Below are 16,972 nucleotides of genomic sequence, written 5' to 3' on the forward strand. Positions count from 1 at the left end.
CCATACAGACCAACTGTGGAAAGGATTCTTACACATGACATCCAGCTGAAATGACAAACCACAGTAGAGAACAGATCAGAAACTCTCTCATCCAAACGACTCAAACTTGATCACCTCACCATGACAAGAATCACCCTGATTTACTGGTAAAGATATTATAGAAAGAAACTTACAGTCGGGTCATGTCCGTGAACAGTTAGTACGCTCAGGCTTATGAGCAGGACCCCTGCAGCCAGCATGGTGCTGAATGTAACTCTCCCAGTGTAAAGGACTGAAGATCCAGTGTTTGACTTAAATACCCCAAACCTCCTCTGTATCCCACTCACCCCGCATACTTGTCAATCTTTAGCCAGCTGCATTGATTATGTGCCATGGTTTCATGTATTTAACCTTATCTTATTTACTTAAATGCAAAGCTTGTCAATTCAGACTTTAAACTTTGTAAACAAACTTTTACTCTGCACGTACTGAGGTGTAGTTACATAATCATTTTTGGCAGGCTTATTCAATGGTGCTCCTCCTGAGACACTGAAATGCAACATAGGCCACTGTGGGTGACAGGATTATGCCAGACACACTGCAAAAGAGTTTATAATACTATGACTTTTGAATTTGTTTAATTCAGTATGCAGCCGAAGTGTGTAGGCTCTCGGCCAAGAACGACCAAATCCCACTCCACGCCCCGCCTCTCTGCCGCCCCTGTTCCTGGTCTGCCTCCGCGAATGATTGGACTGGCACCTGAGTCACGTGCTCCAATCCCGCTGCCACTGCAATCCACAGCACCTGGTTTAAATGTGCAGCGCACCTGTCAGTCGGTTTGATTGTGATTTGGTGTGAGCTTTAAACTAAGACAGTCGTTTTGTATTTCCGGGTATTAGTTCTGTGAGTACGTCTGTGTTTAAGCTACTAGTTGTTCTGTCAGTGTTGGACCTACTTGAACTGGACACCGGCTAAGGTAAAACATACACACACACACACACACACACACACACACCTTCATTGTTTGTTTCCATAACGTTAGTGTAAAATGAACGGTATGTCGGCGTCGCTGAAACTTATAGTTGCTACTGTTTTTATGAAAACAGCAAAAGCCTGTTATTTTGGTGTATGTGTGTGGAGGGAGAGAGAGGGGGGAGAGAGGGGGAGAGACCCCTCCCCCCTCAACGGACCGACTGTCAGACAGTCTGTCCGCGGGTCCACTTCCCTACCAGTGGGACTCTAGGCACCCGGGCCTCTAGGCTTGGCAGCTCGGATCGCATCTGTATAACAGACGCGCAAAGGCGAGCCGGGTGAGACCATGGAAAGTACATTGGATGGATGTACCCGCCATGGTCTGCTACATGGATGTATACATCGGTCCATGTATACATCCATGCATGAGATGGGCGCAAGGAGCTTGAAGCTCAGTGCGAATCTCAAGCACCGACTCGGGGTCTAGGGCTACGCGCACTGCAGCCGAGACCCCGGCGTCCGGCCGCCAGTCACCCCGAGTCTCCTCTGAGAGGAGAATGGACAAACTAAACGCAGCAGAGAGGTCCTGTTTACAACCTCGGATTAGTGTGAACTGGTGACATCACGCGTGACGTCAGAAAAAAATGGGATGATTTTATATGTGACGTCACCACTACTCAGCTCTCACCAGTTCGTTTCCCTGGTAACATCTGGCCGGAGTACGGTCAATAATCAAATAATAACATTCAGTTTCATCCAGTGAGATGTGTGTCTGGTGTCAGAAATGTTGCCACTATAGTTCATGTTTGAATGTTGTCTCTCACTAGATGTTTTCCTGCTTATCTCAGAGTCCGGAAGGAGTAGTCCATTCTGATAGATACTTCCTCTCTGACAGATTGTGCCACCCTACTTCTAACTTCATATACAAATATTAGTCCATTGAGACAGATAATTCCTCTCTGATGCTGCAGAGCCATTATAGAAAGTCAACATTTACGGTATACCGTATGCTACTGCCATCTACTGGCATTTGTGCGTTACTACAAACTACAGATGACTGCCATAACGTTAGTGTAAAATGAACGGTATGTCGGCGTCGCTGAAATACTGTTTTTATGAAAACAGCAAAAGCCTGTTATTTTGGTGTATGTGTGTGGAGGGAGAGAGAGGGGGAGAGAGGGGGAGAGAGGGGGAGAGACCCCTCCCCCCTCAACGGACCGACTGTCAGACAGTCAGTCCGCGGGTCCACTTCCCTACCAGTGGGACTCTAGGCACCCGGGCCTCTAGGCTTGGCAGCTCGGATCGCATCTGTATAACAGACGCGCAAAGGCGAGCCGGGCGTGAGACCATGGAAAGTACATTTGATGGATGTACACGCCATGGTCTGCTACATGGATGTATACATCGGTCCATGTATACATCCATGCATGAGATGGGCGCAAGGAGCTTGAAGCTCAGTACGGATCTCAAGCACCGACTCGGGGTCTAGGGCTACGCGCACTGCAGCCGAGACCCCGGCGTCCGGCCGCCAGTCACCCCGAGTCTCCTCTGAGAGGAGAATGGACAAACTAAACGCAGCAGAGAGGTCCTGTTTACAACCTCGGATTAGTGTGAACTGGTGACATCACGCGTGACGTCAGAAAAAAATGGGATGATTTTATATGTGACGTCACCACTACTCAGCTCTCACCAGTCCGTTTCCCTGGTAACATCTGGCCGGAGTACGGTCAATAATCAAATAATAACATTCAGTTTCATCCAGTGAGATGTGTGTCTGGTGTCAGAAATGTTGCCACTATAGTTCATGTTTGAATGTTGTCTCTCACTAGATGTTTTCCTGCTTATCTCAGAGTCCGGAAGGAGTAGTCCATTCTGATAGATACTTCCTCTCTGACAGATTGTGCCACCCTACTTCTAACTTCATATACAAATATTAGTCCATTGAGACAGATAATTCCTCTCTGATGCAGCAGAGCCATTATAGAAAGTCAACATTTACGGTATACCGTATGCTACTGCCATCTACTGGCATTTGTGCGTTACTACAAACTACAGATGACTGCCATAACGTTAGTGTAAAATGAACGGTATGTCGGCGTCGCTGAAACTTATAGTTGCTACTGTTTTTATGAAAACAGCAAAAGCCTGTTATTTTGGTGTATGTGTGTGGAGGGAGAGAGAGGGGGGAGAGAGGGGGAGAGACCCCTCCCCCCTCAACGGACCGACTGTCAGACAGTCAGTCCGCGGGTCCACTTCCCTACCAGTGGGACTCTAGGCACCCGGGCCTCTAGGCTTGGCAGCTCGGATCGCATCTGTATAACAGACGCGCAAAGGCGAGCCGGGTGAGACCATGGAAAGTACATTGGATGGATGTACCCGCCATGGTCTGCTACATGGATGTATACATCGGTCCATGTATACATCCATGCATGAGATGGGCGCAAGGAGCTTGAAGCTCAGTGCGAATCTCAAGCACCGACTCGGGGTCTAGGGCTACGCGCACTGCAGCCGAGACCCCGGCGTCCGGCCGCCAGTCACCCCGAGTCTCCTCTGAGAGGAGAATGGACAAACTAAACGCAGCAGAGAGGTCCTGTTTACAACCTCGGATTAGTGTGAACTGGTGACATCACGCGTGACGTCAGAAAAAAATGGGATGATTTTATATGTGACGTCACCACTACTCAGCTCTCACCAGTCCGTTTCCCTGGTAACATCTGGCCGGAGTACGGTCAATAATCAAATAATAACATTCAGTTTCATCCAGTGAGATGTGTGTCTGGTGTCAGAAATGTTGCCACTATAGTTCATGTTTGAATGTTGTCTCTCACTAGATGTTTTCCTGCTTATCTCAGAGTCCGGAAGGAGTAGTCCGTTCTGATAGATACTTCCTCTCTGACAGATTGTGCCACCCTACTTCTAACTTCATATACAAATATTAGTCCATTGAGACAGATAATTCCTCTCTGATGCTGCAGAGCCATTATAGAAAGTCAACATTTACGGTATACCGTATGCTACTGCCATCTACTGGCATTTGTGCGTTACTACAAACTACAGATGACTGCCATAACGTTAGTGTAAAATGAACGGTATGTCGGCGTCGCTGAAATACTGTTTTTATGAAAACAGCAAAAGCCTGTTATTTTGGTGTATGTGTGTGGAGGGAGAGAGAGGGGGGAGAGAGGGGGAGAGACCCCTCCCCCCTCAACGGACCGACTGTCAGACAGTCAGTCCGCGGGTCCACTTCCCTACCAGTGGGACTCTAGGCACCCGGGCCTCTAGGCTTGGCAGCTCGGATCGCATCTGTATAACAGACGCGCAAAGGCGAGCCGGGTGAGACCATGGAAAGTACATTGGATGGATGTACCCGCCATGGTCTGCTACATGGATGTATACATCGGTCCATGTATACATCCATGCATGAGATGGGCGCAAGGAGCTTGAAGCTCAGTGCGAATCTCAAGCACCGACTCGGGGTCTAGGGCTACGCGCACTGCAGCCGAGACCCCGGCGTCCGGCCGCCAGTCACCCCGAGTCTCCTCTGAGAGGAGAATGGACAAACTAAACGCAGCAGAGAGGTCCTGTTTACAACCTCGGATTAGTGTGAACTGGTGACATCACGCGTGACGTCAGAAAAAAATGGGATGATTTTATATGTGACGTCACCACTACTCAGCTCTCACCAGTCCGTTTCCCTGGTAACATCTGGCCGGAGTACGGTCAATAATCAAATAATAACATTCAGTTTCATCCAGTGAGATGTGTGTCTGGTGTCAGAAATGTTGCCACTATAGTTCATGTTTGAATGTTGTCTCTCACTAGATGTTTTCCTGCTTATCTCAGAGTCCGGAAGGAGTAGTCCATTCTGATAGATACTTCCTCTTAAAATTACATATATATGGTTAATAGTCCATTCTGATAGTCGCACACACACCTAGGTTGTTTTTCTGTATAGTCACACCATGGATTTAGGGCTACTACCCTGTAATTTTGGTTGTGCGTAACGAGAGAGGGAGGGGAAACGGATTCTGACCCACAGTATTGATTTGAAAAGTCTGTATGTGGTGAGTTCAGGCGCTGGTGGGAATCTCTAAAACATACTGATGTCGTTAATTCAATGTGCCAACACTTAGCTTTCATATTATAGAGGATAAACAAGGCAACAAAAACTTAGTTCAAACACTGTCAATATTCGTCAGCTGAGCTGTTTTTTATTCAAACAGTGATCAATTTACAGTGGGTGCAATAGTATATTTTCACTGTACAGCACTATATATAATGTACATGGGGAGCATGTGGCGAAATCATAGCTAAGATTAGACCACAGTCTCTCTCTCTCCCAGTTGGTTAACCTCCTCTTACAGGTAAAATGGGTCACCACCTGTTTACACAGTGTCAACCCAGTTAAAAAAATGTATTCAAAAAGTACAAGGGAAGTACCTGTAAACTGTATTTCATATGCCATTCAATTGCCATCCTTAATTCAGATAATCAATATTAATTTCAACAACACTCCAAATTCTTGTTGATTGCTCCAGACACTTCAAACTTGCAACCAGTGGATAATCATCATTAAGTGCCACAAACTTTGATTGTTGAAAAGTATGGTGTAAATGCATCTAATATTCATGCATCATTCTAGTGATGTAATAAACCACATTAAGGAAAAAAGTCACTAACACAGTGTTTAGGTCAGTCTGTGTGCATGTCACTGGGTGTTTGCTTACAGGAAGCAGTCTTAACCCAAAACCTTCACATTTTCATCACAATCTCCCAATGTGCTAACCTTAAACGCTCTCTTAAACATACAATTCATTGTCTTCAGCTCCAGAGTATATGGCAGAAATCTGGTGCAATTCACAGGTTTTTCACTGGAAATGAGAGGGGGTAGGGAGCAATTTCCAGTAAGTAAAAAAAAAAAAATTAAAAGTCTATAAATATAGGCATATAATGCTAACTTTCAGGAGCAGAGTCAGCAGCAAGTCAGTCCTACTATCAAACTCCATGACAACGGGTCAAAAAAAATCACAGCGCAAACATGCTTGTTTGTCTTTTTGTTCTGTCTGCTTGCAGAGTGAGCATTCCTTAAGGAACTCTCTCGAAGTGCAGTCTCTGGTATCATCCGCATGATAAAACTTGTTCATGTATATTCTGATTTGCGGATATAGTTGGAAGGCACATAGCCGCGTCGGCCTCCCGCCTCCCCCAGCCACCATTCGCTGTTGCCGTTCATGTCCTGGAACTCCAGTATCCGCAGCCGCTGATTGGCTGAGATGCTCAGTTCGTTGGGACAACGGGCATTGAAAGAGTAGAGAGCATAATAAATCTGAAAAAAAACAAAAACAAAACAATATCTTCCTTAGTTTGTGTTTAGAAATGATATTATTTTTTTCTACAAGACTGACTATTAATAACAATACTGTTGTCATAGCTAACCTGTTAGCAATAAGCAGTTGGTTTTAAACATCAGTGCAGCATTAGCATTAATTTGGAGTTGTGTTTCTGGTCAACGAACAAATTTATTTTCTTCACTCTCATTTTAGCTCTGTTTTGGTCTCCACCATCTCCTAAAACATTAGCGCTTTAGCTGCTAAATGTTCCACTATGTTCACATGCTAGTGGCTAATTTTGTCTGAGGCTTTTGGTGCTAGGGAGGTAGCGTACAGTAGGTTTAGTTCTCACTGAAAACAGTTGCCTGATTTTGCTGGAAACAACTTTAATCATAGCAGTGAGAACAAACATTAAAGCTGCAGGCTGTAAAAACAAAAGCAAGGAGCTAAGGGAAGCTAAAGTGCACCATAGAGTCAAATGGTAATTTCTCTGTGGATTCATTACTATGAGTGACCCCATTTGTGTTGTACTTAGTAAGTTTTTTGTTTAAATAAAAATACTGATTATTGCAGCTTTAATTTATTTTACCGCTAATAGTTATATTAATGCACAGTGTATAGTTTATCAGATTTTTTTTTCAGATATAACTTTTGGTCTGGTAAATATCATATTATAAACACACAATACATCTAAGTAGTCAAATTAAATCTCACCTGATGACCGTCTAATTCACTCTCAGGTTCTGGTTCTGGCTCAGGCTCTGGCTCCGGCTCGATGTACTCATCTCTGGGGTAAGCAGACTTCTTTTGGCCACAATTCTCTCCATTTCTCCACTGGTATGAACTATAGGATTTGTCTGTGTGTCCATACCGTTGTGAGTGATTGTTTCTGTGTGAAGAAGAAGAGTCTGTCTCTGAGAGGTCCGACGTTTCTCTGTGGCTGCTCGAACTTGCGTAACTTGTATCATACGAGTCTCTGTGATTGCCTGAGTGCTGGTACGAAGGCTCTGCATCTCTGTGTCTGGGGGAGTTTCGGTGCGTTTGGTCTGAATATTCCCTTCGGTTCGAGGGATTTCGGGGCGAGGAGTTTATGGAGTTGCTTTGACTGGCAGAGTCGGGGTTGGGCACATCTCTGTGGTGACTCCTACGAGACGATGCAGAGTCCAGCGACGGGTGTGGCGACGAATGATTCTGGGCCTGCGATGTGGAAAAGCTGACGGTGGCTGTTTCCTGATTAAAGGTCAGCGTGCTGTTGCTGTTCTGGCGGGAGAAAACAGGGGAGGAACCGCCATAGCCTGACTCATTGGATGACTGGCTCTCGATGGACACGTCCGACTGGCTTCTGCGCGGGTTGTAAGGTTTGAGGAAGGAGCTGTAGACAAAACCCTTAGTGACTGCAAAACAAGAAAAGCAAGAGAAGACATGGTATTTTTATTGCTGCACCATTTATTCCTACCTTTGGAGGCTCAGATATAAAAACGTGGTTGATTGATTATATATATTTAACTCCTGTCTTAACAGTACAAATTACCTACCTCCATTATCAATTAGCCAGCGGTTGTGGCTACCCATAGGGTCCTGCTGCTTGATCACACCCACAAGGTCTCCCTCTTGTATAGACACATCCAGATCCTGGGCAGCATTAAAGTTCCTCTCAGCCTGGAAAAGTTTCTCAGGGCCGTAGCGTACCAGAAGTCCTGCACGGTGCTCCTCTGTCTGCACGACGCAGTTTGGCTGAAAGCAACAGGGAAAAGATTCATGGTTAGATCATGCTGCATCAGTGAAACTCCTTGCACATTATCAAAAATATCATATGGAATAAAAGGGTTGAGCGTTCAACTCACAGGTCCCTGCAGTTGCTTTTTAGACGTCTGCTTTTCCAGAGTCTTCCTCTCAAAGGGCTTTTTTGTGGTGGTGGCTGGAGGCAGGTTCTCCGGGCAGAAGCTAAAGCTCTGTAGAAGTTGGAGAACTCGGCCGTACTCTTCTTGGAACTGTGCGATGAGGTTGCCCTCCGTGCTGACTTTGCTGGAAAACTGGAGATTCGGGTAAAGAAAAATGGTCTGTATTAATAGCAGAATATGGAGTACAAAACGTCAGGTTTTAGTCACCCACTAACTTTAAAACCCACATAAACGAAGACACACTCACAACCTGTAGGAGGGGCTTCAGCTCTCCCAGCGTTGTCTTCATGAAATCCTTCTGCGCTTGAGCGAAGGCTGTCACGCAACCCGTAAACAGCTCCTCCGCTGCACTGTGGAACTTGGGGAGCTCGTCGAGAAGCTGGGCGTTCAGCGCCTCGTAGTTGTTGCGCGCCACCTGCAGCTCCTCCTGGACACGGCGGTCCTTGAGGCGGTCAGCTCGCTCCTTGCAGTTGTCGTAGTCCAGCAGCTTGTCGAAACGCTTTTGGATGAGTTTGTGCGGCCCGGCGAACATGAGGAGCAGCTGGGTGAGTGGGTTGATGACTAAGGTCTCTGTGCGCTCCTTCTACTCAGGAGATGAGAGGAGGGAAAGGGAGAGGGTTGGCAGATAGTTTGATGTGATGAGAGGTCATTCCTGAAGCACTTTTACAGCAACTCAGTGAGGAGAAGAAGAACGGGACTTACAAATTGTGTGAACTGCTTGTCACTGATGCAGCGGTGAGCTCTCTGGAAGCGCTCAGGGTCTAGCATACTGCGCTCTGTGTAGATGTCACAGAAACTGATGGCTGCCAAGACCTTCACGGATGCGGATTCCTGAGGAGATTATATTTTCACAGTTACAATCCAAAAATACAATATAACAAAATATTTAATAAGAAGTTTTTCTGTGATTATGGTACATACCCTGATATGTTGCAGGTACAAGGAAATGTTCCTGATAAAAGATTTGATGAGTCTCTCCTGCAGTCTGAATTTCTTCTCAGCCTCATCAAACGCTTCATCTTTAATCTGGGAAAAAGACAGAAGACAAAGACAAAGAGGTTAGAACCGACAGACAGCCTTCCCTTAACCTCAGTGTGAGTGTTCATTCAGGTTAAGAGCTTAGCTCAGAGCAGTGATGTACCTGGGGTGAAATTCCTGTGAGGTGCTTGAGGTGGCTGCTGACCCGGTTGGATTTTTTGATAATGGAGTGCATGCTCAGCTTGGAGATCTTGTCGATGAACGTGTCCTCGTCCCCTTTCCTGTACTTCACCACTGTGGACAGCAGAGGGGAAAACTTGAGACCAGAGACTCAGTCTTTGTGCTTAAAAAATCCTAACACTGAGACCCTCAGAACTACATGTGACTTGATCTGATCAGATATTTACCGAGGTCCTTCCTGCGCTTGTATTCGTTGATGTTTACGTTGATCTCCTTGACAGCCTGCAGAGCCTCAGTCAGCTGGGGCCGGTCGTGGTGGCTCTCGGGCGTGGCCCCCAGCAGCTCCATCAGCAGCAGCGGGTAACGCATCACCCGCTGCACCGGCTTGATCAGGAAAGAGCCGAGGTTGATGTAATTCGTTTTACCCCTGAAAAAGAGTTGGACACGGCAGATAGTGTTTGGTTGAGAGAAAAAATGAGACTGTGTGACATATGAGAGACTCTCACACTCTCAGTATCACAGTCACAGTTACGCCTAATGACAAGAAATGTTTCTTCCCATGTTCCTCTAACACATGTCTTTGTATCATGTGGATTCTACTGTATGATCCAATGATATGCTACATCATCACATATGCATACATGAATATTCTGATGATGACAAATACAGTTTTTGGGAGACATAGAAGAACAGGGAAGGCACAATATGTTAAACAATATTTATTTGCTTAGTTTTAATGCATTCTAGAGGACAAACAGCTCACACCTGAGTGACTGCATTTAGGAAATGTTCCAAAAACTGGTATTTGATTTATGGTTTCCAATTTAACGAAAAGCCATTTTTACTTCTGAACAATAAGACATGTCAATACACATATTTTACTCTCAGTCAGTGGAGATAAAGCAAGTGCAATTACATGTTTATGGTGGATTGAAGTGGATTGACCAGTTTTTCTCCAAACCAGCAAACAAGCAGCTGCAATAAATAAAAAAATATCATAATCTGTTCTTTACAAAGAGAAGTTTCAGACCTTCATGTTACAACAATCTCATAAAAATGAGAAAAGATCTGACAAGGACAAACATGTTGGGAATATTGACTACACCTGCTGCTGTAACTCGCTGTTGCTGTTTTTGTCCAGTAGATGGCATTAAATGTGTTTCCCAGGATCAACAAATACTTTCCTTATCCATTTAAGAAGGGAGAAGGAGGGGTCGTGGACATGTTGAATATTTCTCTTCACAACAACACAACACAATACACACATGCACATGCAAACAGAAACGACAGAGTATGAATATGAGTCTGTCTCAGTCCAGGGAAGGAAAATGAAGTGGCCTGATGAAGACCACTGCCAATCTTTTTAAAGTCTCATCTTTGATTTTTAGCTATCACACGTGGTAAACACATGCACACACACACACAGAGGTCATTTCCAGGGGGGTTAGTGAGTAAAAAGGCATGCGGTCAAGATGATTCTCATGCTCTTTATGGAGACTTACCAGTCTCGATAAATGGCTCTGTTGAGGGGAAGAATGGAAAGAGATAGAAAGATAACAAAGACAGGATTTATAAGCCCATGACCTGATGACAACTTTCATGAAATCTTCTACAGGACATGTTTCCATGATCAAAGAATTTCACTTGGACTTTGCAAAGTCACGCCAACTATACTTGTGGTTGTTACGGTTTCATTTTGAGAATCCTCTCTTAAACCTGGGCAGAAGCCCAGAGTGGCAGTAAAACATGTAGTTTCTAGAAGGTGGCAGCACACATGACCTTTACAAAGCTGAATAGGTTGCGCCACACACACTTTAGAAAAGACTTTTATCACCCTAATGAGGCTGCCAACTTACAAAATTACCAGAAAACTGTATTTCAAAAGAAAAACAGGACCAGGACTAGGACCTCTGAGCAGAAGAGATACTGTATCGCGATGGGACCTTCCTGGGTAAATAAATGTAAAAAAACAACAAGGGATTGTCAGTATCCACACTTCTTCAGGCTATACATTGTTTATTTCCTTTTGTTTATGCAGATTAGTTCTTGGAACCACCGCCCTTTTTTGTCTAAAGCTTCTGCTCTCACAAACCTGTGTTTATCTTCAAACATGGATTGGTGACTATATTTTACAGCTGTCAAGTGTCAAATGTCTGAGTCACTGATGGTGAAACTGAACAGGTGAAACCAGGTAGGGTGCATTCTTTAACTGCTCCACATTACTGAGGACCATAGGAACAATGTGAGATGGAGTATGTACAGCGCAGGAGACTATTTCTACTATTTCTTCTGTTTAAAGATTTACTGTGACTGTAGTTTCCTCATAACTTGCCAACACATTAAAGGTCAAAGTCTGCTAAAAAAAAACAAAAAAAACAATCATAAATTAATTCTATGTGAGTATCTGCTGACAGGAAACCCCGCAGTAGCCCTGAACACCATAAAAACATGACTTTTCCAAAACATAAACTGGCAGGATAGAAAATCCACATATCTTAAAATTATTATTAAAAACCAAAATCCAACTTGTCTAACTCAATTACATTTTGAAAGAGTACACTTCCCTTTGCTTTTTCACTTATAATAATAATAATAATAAGTAATCTTAAACAATACATGATTAATGAGTCTTTTACTGTTAATGTTTTACTTAAACTTTGTATTAGTGGCCACTCTTGCTTTGTTTTCATGCCTATACACACGCCAACGTGCACATTTTTGGTCACTCACATGCAAAAGGTTTTTTAAAGTCAAACACAAAGGTCAAACCTAGAAGTAAAACTAGCGAGTGAAACTTCTCAGACTTTTTTTTTTCCCTCCTCTCGGTGACTCACCTCAGTCTGTCGAGACACTCCAACACGTGGCGCTGGATGTTTTCGTCTTTCTCGTAGCTCTCCAGCAGAGAGATGGCATCGTCATGGTTCTGGCAGTAGATCTTGTACACCTCCTCCAGCTCGGTCTTGAAGTCCAGAAATACCTTTCCTGAGGGGAAACATGAAGGCCATGTGTTCATTCAAACAGGAAAGGACAAAAGATGATATGTTTTACTAATACAACAAATTACATACAAAAAACGGTCAATAAAGACAGAAATCTGAAGTGTTTGGGGGCGAGAAGACTGTGATTATTGATAAGTTTTTCCACCTCTCTTATAAACACAGCCATAAACCATCAAGTAATTAAACATTACTTCACACTGTCATCCTGCACTTTACTTCCTCTAACGGTAGTGGTTTTCAAAATGCGTTCAAAGTCTTTTTCAGCCAATAAAATCTGATCAGGTGACAGTTTATGGTTGAAACATGAATAAAGCACAGAGCAGCCATCAGATTGGACTGTTGGTAAAACAATAACTTCAAATGACACGCGTCTTTTAAAAACTGTCCTTACCAATAGAGTCTGTCTCATGCAGTGTGTCAAACAGCCGCTGCGACAAGTCAATCACAGAGTTGATGTTTCCAAAGAGCCCGTCAAAGTCCACGTTCTTTACCTTCAGGAAAGGCAGATAGAAGGCGTTAGTCCTGTAGAGCTTATTAAGAACAACATTCTCTAGTGCTTCAGACCTTCTGCTTTTTTACCTGTTTCTTCCGCAGCGGCTCAATGATTTCCTTGACACACATCTGCAGGTCTTTGATGTAGTCCTTCTCCGTCTGCAGCAGCTCCTCAATGACCTTTGACCTCTTCTCCAGCATCCTCAGCTCCGGGTCCTCGGTGTCCGTGCTGGTGGCGGGGGTCGAGTCCGAGGCCGGGGCAGAGTCAAGTGGTTTGGGTTGGGACGACAGGAGCGTCATCTCTGGAAAGACAGAAGAGGAGAGGAGACAGATTCAGCTTCAGCTAAAGTCAAATGACAGCTACTCCTCTTTTATGAAGACATATTAAACCCTGTTTTCAAATATAGTGCCTCATAATATTTTGGATTAATGAGTGACAAATATATGAATTCCTCTGGTGGATGTATTAATTTCTGGTGATTAACTGCCATTAAACCAGCGTGAACACAAGCTTGTCGCAGCAGAAAGTGTCAGAAAAGGATTATTTTCAGTCTAGATAGGAAAAGAGCAAAGAAAAAACTTTCCCAGCCCATGTCCTCATTCATGGAAACCAAACATACTCCTGCCCACCCACCAACCCGCTCCGCCCTTTACTTTTCGTCTTGTCTGACTAGCTTTTGATCAATGTCTCGCTATCACTCGCACGGGGCTGATCTCTGGGGGTCTCTCGGACTGGAGGGAGAGCCTGGTTCACGCACTGCTGATTTTCGTGAATGGAGCCAAAACTGGAGTGGACTCAGGCTCTTTGTGTGTGGCACAATGGCCTGTGACAGCAACTACAGACATACAGGCTCTCGGGGGACCCGGGCAGACATTAAAGAAGAGGCAGTTAGAGAGGGACTGAGGGAGGAGAGATAACGGTGCTGGAGAGAGTGATGGCAGAGAAACAGGACCTGTGTGTATGTGTGTGCGTCTGTGACACACTGTAGGACATTGTACATCTGCTGTGTGTATTTGTACATTTTTAACATCTGTGGTGGGAGAAGTATTCAAAATCCTTAGAGTACTACTTGTACTATTTGTGGTAGAAATACAACAAAAGTATTAGGAGAAAATTGCTCAAAGCATCAAAAGTAGAGGTATTCATTAAGTAGACTAAATCACTGCATGTATTAATTTTAATAATATCATTAATTATATGTAAAAATGCTATGGTGATCATTAACTGTACTGTCTGTACTGTATTGTAACAGTCTACATGCTGACTATTAGAACATACAGTATTTCTATGTACTGCTACTGTATCTTTTAGTACTCAGTGAGCACAATAGGATCTTGGGTGATTTGTGAGGTTGGCAGGTGCTGGACAGTAGCAGCAGAAACACCTGCACACACAAGAAACACAGATAATGTTACTGTAGGTTCTATATTTTGAGGAGATGCCACAATTAGATCTATGGAGAGGAAGCACTGCTGTGGTGAGAGGCTGTGTATGTTTCAGTACAGGGATCTTTAATATCTCAGAAAAGTTAAGATTGAACATATGCTGCGATGTATTGATGGATAAAGGTGGCGTCACCACCGAACAGATGCTGTCAGAGGCTAATGAAGTTATCTCTGCTTACCCTCATTTTACCCCATGCAAAGACTTATATGCCACATACACACACAGGCACACACAACCAGACCGCTACAACCTTATGGTTTTGCTGTTCAAATCACACAAAAGTCGTAATCCCCCAAGTGTTACAGCTAATAATTTAAATAAAATACCAATTTCTTTAGGGAATATTGAGAAAGAATCAAAAGCACATTTTTAGACAAAATTTTCAAAATGCATTTTGTGTGTGTTTTTGATCCTTGGCCGCCTGCCTTTTGTCTCCCTCCCACCCTGACCTCTCTCTCCTCTCTCTCCCTCTCTTCACGTGACTTGGCTAAAGCTCAACTCAAAAGGAGCTTTTCTCATCGCTCACGCCGCGTATCCCTGCAGCATCCACCACTGCTAACACTCTGCCAACTGTCCAGAACACTCGAGCATTTCTCCTCTAGTGAGAAAGTAGTTTCGCTAATGGGTCTGAAAAGTCAGACAGCAACACAATACAAACAGAGAGGCTGAAAACAAAGGACTCTGAATTTAATTGGAATTAATCGGCTCATTCCCACGTTTGATCCTCCGCACACACATATACACACTCACACAAACACAACCACATCATATGCTCCACTTCACATGGTTAAATGCACGGCCATTTCCATCATAACCAACCTGTAGAGCTGCATGTGCACATTATGACCCACTTCTGTGGAATTCCACTTTTCTTTGTTCTGTTAAGTATTATAAAGAGAGTACAGGCATGGGGCACTTGTTTGCATGACTGCACACACACACGCACAACATGAAGCCTGAAATAGTTAAAGTGCATTCCACTTCATTCATTTACAATCTAATGTAAAGCCAAAACACTATTCATTACTTAGCTGATTGAGAATTTATTCCAAAATATCTCAATCTGACAACTAACTTTGAAAGAAATACATTCTATAAATCACCAAACACAAAATCACAGGTGCCCATACATAAAGTCAGGTGGTACCCAGTCAGTAGCAAGCCAACACCCTTATAACAATCACTCTGAATCACACAGCAAGCAGAGACTAATCACTCAGTACAAACAACAACCTGCTGTTGAAAACCTCATCATGGTATGAAGCCAGCAACTAGTCAGAGTTTACTAGTTATTTTGTACATCTCCTATCAATCAGTGTTCTCTGAATCATTATTCACAGTAAAAACATGGATAATTGTTACCAACAGTTGGGAATGGGTCTTGGTTCAGTCTCTAAGGCAGAAAATCACTGAGCTGAACTGAGAGCAGCTTATTTTCCTGTCAAGTCTATCAGTTTTCATACAGTTGCACTAGATTTCAGTCAGCTGTTTCTACATTACTGTACAGGTGGGGTTTGAGTTTTAACACCTGTTGACTGCTCATCAGAATCTGCAATTTGGTGATTAATAGAGGACATGGTATGCTATGAAATTATCATTCATTCTATCATTCAAATTAAAGCAATTTATCACATTTACTGGTGAAAAAATGACAGCACTGTTCTTGTAGTCTCACCTCAGTATAAAAACATTCAGCAGGGTTTGTATAGGCATGGGTGTGTATGTTGTGTGTGGGCCTTGCGCAGAATACAGTAAGCTTTAGGTGTATACAGCATGCTCAGACACACACATGAAGAATTAGAGCTACATGAGAGAAGTTAGTGATCATACGATCGACTCATTATGCATCGAAAACCTCTAGACAAGGGGAGAGAGGGGCCATGACTCTGCAGGGGGTTGATAAATGAGATACATTCAAACACTGACCTGGTTACACGTATTAGAGTTTGGGGAAATAAAACAAAGAGGCTGCCTGTGTAACCTCTTGAAATATACAGGGATTATATGGGTTAATGAAGGCAGGGGAACTGTACTCAATTGATTCCCTCACTTCACTCAGTGTCTTTTCTCCCTTCCCAACCGTAATATGGACAAAAACTTAAAAAGCATTTTATTACTTCTGATTCCATTCCATTGTTTTTGGTTTTATTGCTTTCAGTCGAGCAAAACCTGCATTGCTGACAAGAACACCACAGCATATACAAATGTAGAACAGCAGAACACTGAATATCTTTTCTTTTTCCTGTATCCAAGTTTCATTTTGAACACAAACTCCCAGCTTTAAGTCAGTGTAATGCAGAGGCCTCAACAGGTGAAATCAATACTGCAGAGTGGAGCAGGGGCCTGTTTTTAAAAAAGCAGAGTCAGAGAGTCTGAGTCATCTGGATATCTCCGCAGAGAAAAACCTGGAATCAGTCGTTTTTTGTTGGTTTTTTTTTTAAATCCATTTTCCTTGGAACAGAAACCTTAACACTTAACAGGAAATCAGACAATTTAGAAATGGATTCAAGTTGGAACCAGTTCCTTATTCTCATCCCTTCACCTTATGAATCATGTTTGACACTAAGCTGAGAGTTAAAAATACACAGCAGACTGGATATCTGGGTCTGTCACAACAGGGAGTGTTCTTAATTGCAATATAAAATGACGCAAGCTGGACATCATCTCTAACTACACACTACACCCTCTATCTTC

General features: G+C 43.6%; 1 protein-coding gene and 1 long non-coding RNA gene across 2 annotated transcripts in view; one reads left to right on the forward strand and one right to left on the reverse strand.

Moving 5' to 3' along the window:
- Window position 1: 1 nt before the first annotated feature.
- LOC127139169 (uncharacterized) lies at window positions 2-13,168 on the forward strand. Its single transcript, XR_007809164.1, has 3 exons — window positions 2-955; window positions 7,022-7,073; window positions 13,030-13,168. It is a non-coding gene; the product is annotated as an uncharacterized LOC127139169 (long non-coding RNA).
- LOC108898715 (dynamin-binding protein-like) overlaps window positions 5,137-16,972 on the reverse strand; it is a 44,116-nt gene continuing 32,280 nt past the window's right edge. Inside the window, 13 exon segments of the mRNA XM_018698714.2 lie at window positions 5,137-6,277; window positions 6,996-7,675; window positions 7,817-8,015; window positions 8,126-8,314; window positions 8,430-8,765; window positions 8,885-9,013; window positions 9,104-9,208; window positions 9,324-9,454; window positions 9,568-9,767; window positions 10,843-10,860; window positions 12,175-12,322; window positions 12,731-12,830; window positions 12,919-13,133. Of these exon segments, the coding sequence (XP_018554230.1) occupies window positions 6,092-6,277; window positions 6,996-7,675; window positions 7,817-8,015; window positions 8,126-8,314; window positions 8,430-8,765; window positions 8,885-9,013; window positions 9,104-9,208; window positions 9,324-9,454; window positions 9,568-9,767; window positions 10,843-10,860; window positions 12,175-12,322; window positions 12,731-12,830; window positions 12,919-13,133 (2,636 nt within the window). The 3' untranslated portion in view covers window positions 5,137-6,091.

The sequence above is a fragment of the Lates calcarifer genome, linkage group LG23, assembly GCF_001640805.2.
Source record: "Lates calcarifer isolate ASB-BC8 linkage group LG23, TLL_Latcal_v3, whole genome shotgun sequence".
Lineage (NCBI taxonomy): Eukaryota > Metazoa > Chordata > Actinopteri > Centropomidae > Lates > Lates calcarifer.